General features: G+C 37.5%; 1 protein-coding gene across 13 annotated transcripts in view; it reads left to right on the top strand.

The window, feature by feature from the left end:
- The window catches only part of SLC4A10 (solute carrier family 4 member 10), a 329775-nt gene that overhangs the window by 125165 nt on the left and 192219 nt on the right, over window positions 1–12391 (top strand). For 12 of the 13 annotated variants that reach the window (XM_017342639.4, XM_070069865.2, XM_051848038.3 and 9 more), the window contains 1 exon segment: window positions 6814–6895. In XM_017342639.4, the coding sequence (XP_017198128.1) occupies window positions 6814–6895 (82 nt within the window). 13 annotated transcript variants of the gene reach the window in all.

Here is a 12391-nt window from a genome sequence, read left to right as displayed (position 1 = left end):
CCACCCTTCCTTTTATTTCTTTCTTATTTTTCTTTTAATTTTTGTGATGGCATACTTTCTATGTGCTTTATAATCACAACCTTATTCTTCCATTAAACAAAGAATTCAACAAATAGACCACTATTCCTCAGGAGTAAGACAAAGGCTATAATGAACAATAATCAAATCTCAAGATGTCAATTTCACTCATATAGCTTATGTTTTTTCTACTCTATATATTAGTTACCACAAATCACAGAAAATATACATCTGTCTTTTTGTCACTGGCTTATTTCACTAAGAATAAGGTCTCCGATGGCATCTATTTTGTTGCAAAACACAGGATTTATTTCTTTTTTATGCCTGGATGGTTTTCCATTATGTATATATAACATTTTCTTTATCCAGTAATCAGCTGATGCATATCTGGGTTGATTCCATATTTCAGCTATTGTGAATTGAGCTGCCATAAACATGGGGCTATACAGGTAACCCTTTCATATTGTGATTTTCTTTTAGGTAAATTCAGAGGAGTGGGATGGCTGGGTCATATGGCAAATCTATTGTCAGATTTCTGAGTAATCTCTTTACTGTGTTCTATAATGGTTGTACTAGTTTATATTCCCACAAACTGTTTTAGGGGACTTAAATGTGGCATATATTTGAATATGTCTTCAACATATTCAACACATCCTTGCCAGATTTTTTTTTTTTAATTTTTGGATGATTGCCATTCTAATGGGGATGAGTTGAAACCTCATTGTGGTTTTTACTTGCATTTCCTCATTCAAGAAATATTCCAACTTGCTTTTATTGCTCAAACCAAAAGATATTTTGAAACTTTGCTGAAGAGCCTCTGAATCCTATCTTCATTTTAATTTTACTCTAATTTTCTTTTATTCATAGTGAGTGTTTGTTTAACTCTGATTTCAAGTATTTTTCTCTGACCTGTCCAGCAATTGTGGTCAGAAGGACTCAGGATCAAGGCTAATAATCATATCCTCACACTGTATTTTATGTTGTGTGTGAAGAACAGGAGAGATGGTGTTCCTAGGTTGAAGAACCTCAAGATAAAATTCCTGATTTTCATGGAGACCAAGTTTTTGTCAAGATTTTATTTCAGGATTTAAAATAATATAAAATATTCAGGTTTCCTCACAGCCATGAAACTTTTAGACTTTATTTGGTATAAAACAGAGTATGTGTTAAGTACACTTTCCTCCATTTTTGACACCTGGGTATAACATATTTTTAGTGTTCTTAACACTGCTATTCTTTCTATCCTTTAAATAGTTAGAACGATAGTTAACCATGTACCTCCCCTCCTTGTTTACCAGTCCTGTGTCTAATTCTCTGATGATATCGCTAAGAGATAATTAACTATCCAGAAAAGCTAATTGAAACACTTTGTCACTGTGTGTGTTACTGGTGCTAGTTGATATAATTTAACTTTATAGAGTTTTAACTGCCTTTAATGCTTTATAAAAATAAAGTAGAAAGTATTGTGGTATTTCCCCCTTTTAATTCTTTGCATTGGCCACCTCAAATTACAATATGTGGGAGTAGTTATCTATTTTGACTATACCATAAAAAGTTCTCAGTGATGTAAACTGACATATCATTTTTAAAAGGAATTTAAGTTTTTACTTTTCTAAATGGCTCAAGTCCTATAAGTACTCATTCTGTCATTGTTGGAAGATGTTTGCCCTTAAAACCAAGGGATATTTAGTAGAAGCATCCTCACTTACTATTACTTTTGTTTCTTCAGAATATCTCTGACTACATTTCAACTCACTCAATCTTCTCTCCAAATTTCAGAAAAAAATCCTTATCTCTAATGCTAATAGCTTATTCTATAGATAGCTATTATATCCTTTCCTGGCACCTGAGCCAGGGGGATTTTTTTTGTTTAATTCTTCAGTGGCATCTCAGTTCTTTTCTGTATTGACCCCTTCCGTTTAGTCTTCAGATATAAAAAGATCTAATTGTTGAAAAGACAATTACTCTTAATTTTGAAGGTTTCTCTAAAAACTGTCTCTATAAATTGTTGATTCTGGAATTGGGAATAACCACAATGTATTCAGGAATCCACTAGACTCACAGTGAGATGAAACTGAGCTAAAACTTTTTTGATTAACTGCTATCCATAAAGCTCTACTCTGGTGAGCAGACCGCCGTGACATTTGCAGGCTGCTTTGCTTAGCAACAGTTCAGGGCCATTGTCAATTAATCCCTTCCAATCTGATTATTTCCATTTCCTTAAGCACAATCACCCTGGTAAAACATGGTAAGTGTTTTGGAGAAGGCTGTGAGAAAGACTATAAATCTTTGACAGTGTTCAGGGTCTTTCCTCTAGTGGAACTGATCTCTTCTTCACCCAAGGGTTCTTGGTCTGTAAATTTGTTGAAGGATGGAAATTGATTTGGAGGCCATGACTTTTTGCTTTGACAATTCAAGTTAGGTTTCTGCTCACTTGACCTACAACTGTTTTGATTATCAAATTAAGAATTTAGTAGGGGACCGGCACTGTGCCTTAGTAGGTAAAGCCACAACCTGCAGTGCTGGCATCCTATACCTCTCTCTCTCTCTGTCTCTGTCTCTCTCTCCCTCCCCCTCTCCTCCTCCCTCCCTCCCTCTCGCTCCCCCTCCCCCTCTTCCACTTTCTGCCTCTGCCTCTCTGTAATTTTGCCTTTTAAATAAATAAACCTTTTTTTTTTAAATATGGTCCCAGACACCAAGTCTTTTTTTTTTTTTTTAAGATTTATTTATTTACTTGAAAGTCAGAGTTATACAAAGAGAGAAGGAGAAGCAGAGAGAGAGAGAGGTCTTCCATCCACTGGTTCACTCCCCAAATGGCCTCAACGGCTGGAGCTGTGCCTATCCGAAGCCAGGAGCTGGGTGACTCTTCCTGGTCTCCTACATGGGTGCAGGGGCCCAAGGACTTGGGCCATCTTATACTGCTTTCCCAGGCCATAGCAGACAGCTGGATAAGAAGTAGAGCAGCTGGGACTAGAACCAAAGCCCATATGAAGTGCTGGCACTACAGGCAGTGGCCTTACCCTCTACACCAAAGCACTGGCCCCAGTAAATAAATCTTTTATTAAAAAAAGAGTGTAGTAGGCTTCTCACTTGTTTCTCTCCTAGGGATACTTCAATTAACTACCCTATACCATAGGTCTCCGTGAATCAGACTATTCTGATTACTATTTTGACTATACGCATAATGGTAGCCACATCTGTCTTGTCTTTGGTGATTAGGTTTTGTCAGTTGGCCACTTCCGCTTGGGATCCAATTATTATCATAGCAGTTAAAAATTGTGTTTTGGTAATAGCAACTCCCATTATTAATTCCTGACTTGCCCAAGAAGAGATACTACAGACCTCAAGAAATTTTTTCTCATAAATTTATTTCCACAGTCAAGATGAAAGATGTGTCTCTGGCATGGGTAAGCAGATCTTACGATAAATGTTCTCTAACATTTCCCATCTCTCTAAGCCTTTAAATACTCTCTTCCATAGTACACCAAAGTAGTTCTGACATTTTGACTTCATTTAGTATAGCCAATCTTTTGGTTCATGTTTTAGCCAATCATTCAAACTATTAGAGCCCTTTCTAACCCTGGAATATAATAATTAATCTAGGATTTCTGCTTAGTGGATCTGGCAGTAAATTCAACCTCAGCCAACTTTGCATATTTTCTATCATTATACCATATCCTTGGTATCCATTTTCACACATACTTCCTACTAGATATCTATCTGCAGAAATTGGAAAAATCGCTGGCGCCGTGGCTCACTAGGTTAATCCTCTGCCTGCGGTGCTGGCACCCCCGGGTTCTAGTCCCGGTTGGGGCGCCTGTTCTGTCACTGTTGTTCCTCTTCTAGTCCAGCTCTCTGCTGTGGCCCAGGAAGGCAGTAGAGGATGGCCCAAATGCTTGGGCGCCTGCACCCGCATGGGAGACCAAGTTGAAGCACCTGGCTCCTGGCTTCGGATGGGCACAGCGCGCTGGCCATAGTGGCCATTTGGGGGGTGAACCAACAGAAGGAAGACCTTTCTCTCTGTCTCTTTCTCTCACTGTCTAACTCTGCCTGTCAAAAAAAAAAAAAAAGAAAGAAATTGGAAAAATCTTGCAGGTATTTTGAAATCTAACAACTCCTCGTTGATCACTTTTACATCTAAATTTCTGGAGCCCAAAGGGACTTCAGTCTATTTATAAGTCTAGAAGTGAAGAGAAGTAGTGCAAGTGACTCCTGAAGATTATCAGCGTGGTCTTCAAGGCAACACTTGTATTTCTTCCCTCATTTCTTCTTCATAGATTACCTCTTTAGATTCTGCTTGATTAGATTTTGACTTTGACATTTTTTCCCCGTATATTAGCTCTCTCAAGGTTACCTATGATCATTCTAACAAAAGTATAAAAACAATGGAGACTTACATAGCCTTGGAAGCTCATGACAAGAGCCTAGGGTGATTACTGATGTCATAAATAAGAGTGTCAGTTGTTAAATCAACAACAGGAGTCACTGTGCACTTACTCCTCATGTAGGATCTCTATCCTTAATGTGTTGTACTATGAATTATGGTATAACTAGTACTTAAACAGTACTTTATACTTTGTGTTTCTGTGTGGGTGCAAACTGTTGAAATTTTTACTTAGTATATACTAAATTGATCTTCTGTATATAAAGATAATTGAAAATGAGTCTTGATGAAGAATGGGATGGGAGAGGGAGTGGGAAACGGGATGGTTCCAGGTGGGAGGGTGTCTATAGGGGGAAAAACCACTATAATCCAAAATTTGTACTTTGGAAATTTATTAAATAAAAGTTTAAAAAATGGAAAATTATTTTTTCTTTTTAAAATGCCTATTTGTAGTTTGACTTTATTGATTCTTTCATTTCTTTCATCCTCACGTCATGTGCCCTATTTATAAGAATTCTCCAACATTGACACATTGGCCTTTCTCCTCGTACTCCCCTTAATTCTATCCATGGCCTTAAAGGAAAACAATTTCTTTCTTCCTTGATTCTCATAACTCTTCATTTCAGTATTTCATTTATGTCAGTTAGTCAAAGGATGCTTCCTTAATGAAATAATGTTAATTCCAGTGTTTCATGCTCCAACGTAGTTGATGGATATAAGCACAGTTTGTTTTTTTCCCTCTTCTATAGCATAATCTTTGACTTTTGAAGAAGAAACAGAAATCATCTTCCAATTGTAATATACTAAAGTAGACTTAGAAATAGATCCTGGAAGTGTCATTCATCTTTATCTTTTCCTTCTTTAGTGCAGAATATTCATTTTAAAGGGAATTTCTACATAAAGGTTCACAACCAGATAAATGTTGGAAATAATTTATATTTCGATTCATTCAGTGTTTTATGTTTTGCATATTCTTGCATGGTTAAAATGGATTATACTCAACTCCTACTTATTATTTTATTGCATGCCAAATTACTGAGTATATTGTTTTGAGAATGTGTACAATGTTCAGAGCACATAATCTTTGCCCAGCCATTCTAAATTGTCAAAAGGTTCAATATACACAATCGTAATTTACTCTTTAGTTTAAATAAAATGCATTACATAGAATAAAGTAATTAGGTTTATCATTTACCTAATGATTGCCACTCATTAGTTTCCAGGGGTTAGATTCCCCAACTCCATTTTACTGTAATGGAAATATTTTACCTTCCCTTAGTATTAGTGGTATTAATGCTAATGATTTTCACAAATTGTCCTTATCTAGTTCAAAGTGTCATCTTGTTAACATGAGCTCTTCATCAGGAAAGGATAAAAATGCATGTTGCTAAATTGATAGGCTAACTATTTTTTTTCTGGTTTTTATCCAACAAATGATGCCAACTGGAATTTTTTTAAAAGATTTATTTATTTTATTTGAAAGTCATAGTTACCAAGATGCAGAGGGACAAAAAAAATAAGAGAGAGAAAAATGGCTGGTGCCGCGGCTCACTAGGCTAATCCTCCACCTGCGGCACCGGCACCCCAGGTTCTAGTCCCCATCAGGGCACCGGATTCTGTCCCGGTTGCTCCTCTTCCAGTCCAGCTCTCTGCTGTGGCCTGGGAAGGCAGTGGAGGATGGCCCAAATGCTTGGGCGCCTGCACCCGCATGGGAGACCAAGTTGAAGCACCTGGCTCCTAGCTTTGGATCGGCGCTGCACACCGGCCATAGTGGCCATTTGGGGGGTGAACCAATGGAAAGAAGACCTTTCTCTATGTTCTCTTTGTCTGTCTCTCTTTCACTGTCTAACTCTGCCTGTCAAAAAAAAAAAAAGATGCAGAGGGAGAGAGAGGGAGGAGAGAGAGAGAGAGAGAGAGAGAGAGAGGTCTTCCATCTGCTGGTTCATTCCTCAAATGGCCCCAACAACTGGAGCTGAGCCAATCTGAAGCCCGGAGCCTGGAGCTTCTTTCCAATCTCCCATGCAGGTCCAGGAACCCAAGGACTTGGACCATCTTCCACTGCTTTCCCAGGCCATAGCAGAGAGCTGGATGTGAAGTGGAGCAGCCAGGACTCAAACTGGTGCCCATATGGTATGTCAGAATTGCAGGTGACACCTTTACCCACCATGCCACATTACTGGCCCCACCAACTGGAATTTTTGACTGCCTTTGATGTCATGGAAAGTTACATGACATTCTTTCTCTGAAATGTGTGGTAAAGTAGTTATTTTCTCCTTTATAAACCAACACTTGATTATCAAATAGTCTACTCAATTTAAGTGACTGAAACTCCTAAATATTAAATAATATTAAGGTTTATGTTTTTAAATTAAGACAGTATGTTATCAATCTTCTTTCTTTCCATTTTACAGAGAAATGATGAAGAGGCAGTTGTGGATAGAGGTGGAACTCGCTCTATTCTCAAAACACACTTTGAGAAAGAGGATTTAGAAGGTAAGACACTGTTTTTCTCAGGATAGGTTTGGTATGCTTTTGGAAGTATGTCAAAGAGAAATGTGAATTTTGTCACTTGGTGGAGAATTGCAAATATTGATGTGGTATGGGTCTATATGCTTTGGTGCAGTCTGGAATGCCAATAAGCACACCTGCAAAAAATGAGAAACATTCATTAATCCAGTGAATGTTTATTGAGCATGTGCTATATTTCAGACAGTGTATTGTCTCACCAGGATCTTTTTTTAAAGGCAATTACAATCAATTAGGGAATAAAAAGAGAAACAAGATGACAGAGTAGCATGTAGCATGTCAAGTGCTATATACAGGTGAGTATAGGAAAGGAAGGGCATATAACTCAAGAATATGCTGTCAGAATAGGCAGTGTTAGCAAAGAATTAAGGACAACTGTCATTTTAGTTTTCCTCAGATAAATGAGAGATGTGGGGGCACCATTTATGTGTGTTCACCTCAGTAAGAAGGAAGACAGTAGTATGCTCTAGTGGTTAACTTTTGAGGCTCTGAAACCATGCTGTCCTGGGTTTGAAAATCAGTTCGGCCTTTTATTTGCTATGGAGCCTTCTCTACACCTTGGTTTAATGAAATGTTAAAATGAAGGTAAAAATGAATATATTTCCTATGTTTTCATGAAAATTAAAGGAAAATTACTTAAAATAGTAACTGGCTTAAGAGTTCCAAGGTTATTGACAGCTATGACATCACAGAATTAGTCAGCTTTTTGTTACCAAAACAAAATACCTGAGGCAGCCTACTTATGAAGAAAGAAGGTGTGTTTAGTTTACAGTTTTGGCAAACATCAAGGAACCCCTTCCTTCCTCATCATCTCAAAACATATTGCAGTGGTAGGAACAGTGGTAGAGGAAGGGAGCAGTCATATTGCCAAAGAAGAAGTCAGACCTAGGGTTCTGTCTCAGGTTTTTATAAGAACTAAATAAAATGAAAGTATGTTACTGTAAAAATTTTAAAAAGAAAGGGAGGAGGAGAGAGGGTGGGAAAGTGGTCATGAGGAAGGGTATGATGGGAAGTATCACTATGCTCTTATATCTGTATATATGAAATACATGAAATTTGTTAACCTTATGTAAGTTTAAAAATTTAAAAACAAAAAAGAGGCTATAGAACAAAAACCAACAAAGAATGCAATAAAAAATAAAAATCAATGTTCATAGGTCTGTATTTAAAACAAACAAGCAAACAACAACAACAACAAAAAAACCCTAGCTTTCCAGCATTCCCTTCTAAAAGCAGTTCTCCCATGACCTAAGGCTCTTTGCTAGGCCTCACCTCTTAAAAGTTTCAACAATAGTCTCACCATCCTGGGGAATAAGTCTCAAATACATGAACTTTTGGGAAGAAAACAATACTCAAATATTCAATCATAATTTAATGAACACACAGAATTATCTCATTATATTTTTATATCAGATTGTTCCTAGTAAGATGCAAGCTATATAGTATTCATTATGTTTTTATTGAAAAGTGAAACTTAGGTGACTTTTTAACAAAATTATATATTTATTTATTTTGAAAGAGTTATACAACCCAGGCAAGAAGTGGGCAAAGAACTTAAACAGACATTTCTCAAAAAAGGAAATCCAAATGGCCAACAGACACATGAAAAAATGCTCAGGATCACTAGCCATCAGGGTGATGCAGATAAAAACTATAATGAGGCTTCACCTCACCCCAGTTAGAATGGCTTTCATACAGAAATCAACAAATAACACATACTAGCAAGGATGTGGGGAAAAAGGTACCCTAATCCATTGTTTGGTAGGAATGCAAACTGGCAAAGCCACTAAGGAAGACAGTTTGGAGATAACTCAGAAAACTGAATATAGCCCTACCATATGACCCACACATCCCACTCCTCGGAATTTACCCAAAGGAAATGAAATCAGCAAATAAAAGAGTCATCTGGACCTTTATGTTTATTGCAGCTCAATTCACAATACTAAGACATGGAATCAACCTAAATGCCCACCAACAGAAGACTGGATAAAGAAACTATGGGATATGTACTCTATGGAATACTACACAGAGGTTAAAAAAAAATCTGGCCATTTGCAGCTAAATGGATGAATCTGGAAAACGTTATACTTAGTGAAATAAACCAGTCCCAAAAGGGACAAATACCATATGTTCTCCCTGCTCTGTGATAACTAATAGAGCACCTAAAAAGTAACCTATAGAAGTGAAACTGACACTACAAAAAGCAATTACTTGAACAGCCCCTGTCTTGACTGTCAGAGGAACAGTTTATTATTTCATTTTTTTATTTATTCTTTTTTTCCTACTTAATACCATTGGTTGAACTCTGTACTTAACATAGAGTTAATCATAGGTGTATTAAGTCAATTGAAAATAGATCCCAGTTAAAAATAAGAGTGGTAATAAAAGAGGGAGGAGCTGTACAATTCGGCACACATTCCCACAGACTTACCCCTAAGGGTGAAGCTAAAAACTTGCCATGGGATTCCAAATCCCATTAAGCTGGGTGGTACTAATCCCATTTTATGTGTTAAAGTGATCATGTTAAGTGTGGAATTGATCATATAAATAGGATTAAAAGTCAAAGGGATCACATAAATAAGACCAAGTATCTGGTAAAAACAATAGATAGAATTACAAAGGAGACAAAGTTCAAACATGGAAAGCAGTCCACATGGCAGACTCTTAGAACGACAAATGCCCTAAACATCACTCTGACCTCAGAATCAACCCCTAAGGCATTAGGATCCAGCTGAAAATCCCATGGGAACATTTCAGGCATGGAAAGCCAAGTCATAGTGACAAAAACTGTTCTGCATGAAAGATCTCTGTGAGTGAGACCCCAGTGGAAAGAAGGGGCCATCAAAAAAGGTTGTACTTTTCTCTGAAGGGAGGAGAGAATTTCCATTTTGCATATGACCCTATTTAAATACTGATAGAGTTTACGGACTCAGAAAACTTCTATAGCCTTGGCAGCTTATGTCAAGAGCCTCAGGTGGTCACTGACATAAAAAATAAGATTGTTAATTGTTAAATCAATGACAAGAGTCACTGTGCACTTACTCCTTGTGTTGGACCTCTGTCCTTAATGAGGTGTACTATGAGAATTAACTGCAAATCTTGTTCTCAAACTGTATTCTATATGCTGTGTGTGGGCGGGGGGAGTGGTGCAAACTGCTGAAATCGGTGCTTAACATGGAGTTGGTCGTTTGTATATAAAATCAAACGGTAAAACTTGTCCTCAAATTGTACTTTATATTTTGTGTGTCTGTGTGGGTACAAACAGTTGAAGTTTCTACTTAGTATACAGTTGGTCTTCTGTATATAAAATCAATTAAAATGAATCAATGAAAAATGGAATGGGAGAGGGAGTAGGAGGTGGGGTAGGAATGGGGGTGGGAGGGCAGGAAATGGGGGAAGAACCACTATATTCCTAAAAGCTGTACATATGGAATTTGTATTCATTAAATAAAAGCCTTCTATAAAAAAAAAGTCATTTACAGAGAGAGAGAGAGGGAGAGAGAGAGAAGGTGAAGTAGATAAAGAGATCTTCCATCCACTGATTCACTCTCCAGATGGCCACAAGAAGCCAGGAACTTCATCTAGGTCTTCCACATAAGTGGCGGAGGCCCAAACACTTGGATCATCTTCCGCTGCTTTTCCCAGGCAATTAGCAGGTAGCTGGATTGGAAATGAAGCAGCTAGGACTCAAACAGGTACCCAGCATTGGTCCAATCCAGGTGATTTTTTTTAATTGAGAGGTAGACAGAGAAAGATCTTCCATCTGCTGGTTCACTCCCCAAAGGTCACAAGGGCCAGAGCTTGGCTGATCCAAAGTCAGGAGACTCTTCTGGGTCTCCCATGCAGGTTCAGGGGCCCAAGCACTCGGGCCACCTTCAACTGCTTTCCCAGGCCATAGTAGAGAGCTAGATTGGAAGAGGAGCAGCCAGGTCTTGAACTAGTGCCCATATGGGAAGTCCTTAGTGCAGGCGGTGGCTTTAACCACTATGCCACAGCACTGGCCTCCTAGGTGGTCTTAAGTATAAATAATCCACTGCTAATAATCCACTGAGCAGAGAAGTAAAGCAACCCTTACTAAACACACACACACACACACACAACTAACAAAGCAAGGAGTGAGTCTAGAAATATGTTCAATTTCAGGGAAAAACTATCTTGAGCTTAAAGATTGTGATGGGTAATATACACACAGATAATTAGAAATTAGCAGTTAATAATTTATAAGCAATTAGTTACATACTAAATGGTCTTTTGTGTGGAAAACATCTAATGCAAAATGAACCTTACTGAGATCATTTAAATTTCTTTATGTATGTGTGTTTTATACATTTTGCATTGCTGGGTATGGTTAGGAAATACTTGTGATGGTGTATGGTGTTTTTTAAAAGGGATTTCTGTTTGGCAGAATATACTTGGATTAGCCAAATTTTGTTCTGCTTACTGATGTTTATCCTGAGTGTATTAACCCAAGAACCTAATAATTGTGAAGTCACTGGTAATTGAAATTAACCATAGAATGAAAAGTTTGCATTTTAAAATTTTGAAGGAAAATAAGGAAAATGTTATGTTGAATTTCTAATACTCATTCTGTTTCTAGCCCACACTAAACAGATATAAAAATTCCAGCATTTGAGAATGCTATTGAGGGTTCTGCCATAATGCATATCAAATTTAATAGGTCTATTAGTGGTTCTAGGTGATTTCCCAGATCAGAAAATAATGCAAGAATGATGTGATGGACATTGTGGTGCAGGAAAAATCAACTGGCAGCATATTATAAAATGAATGAATGGGAGAATACCAGTGACAAAAATGGCATTATTGAGTGTAATGGCAGTGGTAATTCCTCTTTCTTTGCAATTGAAAGAACAGGATCCTACATTTTAGGAGCTTCTTTAGTATTGAAGATAATACACAAAATTTTAAAATTAAATAGACTTAGAACTATTATAGACATTATACAAATATAAACTTCTTTTAAAAATTGTTTAATTTATATGAAGGGAACAAATTTCATGTATTTCATATATACATTTTTTTCTTGAGATTTAAAAGTATTTATTAGAATCAAGGACCTCCAACCAGAGTGGCATGTAGAGAGGAAAAAACCCAAAGGGGACTGGTAGCAGTCAACTTTAAGTACAATTTCGAAGGAAAAAAAAACACTTGAGGATTAGATTGGCATTCAGTCACTGGGGCGGGGACAAAAAGTCATCAAGATCTCATTTACAATTGTCCATCCTGTCTGGCCTGCTAAGGGCGGGAGCTCAGGAGGAGCTCCTGTTCTCCTGGTAAATTTGGAGATTCCAAAGGAAGGAGGGTACCTGGTTTGTTCTAGCTAAAGATAATGTTTGGGGAAGGAAGCAATTACTTTACACCCCAAATTCCATTCGGATCCACAGACTATTAACCCATCTGGCTCCTCACATTCCCTCCTCTCAGTGATGGAAGCCCTAACATCTA

This window comes from Oryctolagus cuniculus, chromosome 3 (assembly GCF_051225735.1).
Source record: "Oryctolagus cuniculus isolate XC-2025 breed Fujian yellow rabbit chromosome 3, ASM5122573v1, whole genome shotgun sequence".
Lineage (NCBI taxonomy): Eukaryota > Metazoa > Chordata > Mammalia > Lagomorpha > Leporidae > Oryctolagus > Oryctolagus cuniculus.
Note: the sequence above shows the minus strand (reverse complement) of the source record. Positions and strands in the feature narration are given on the sequence as shown.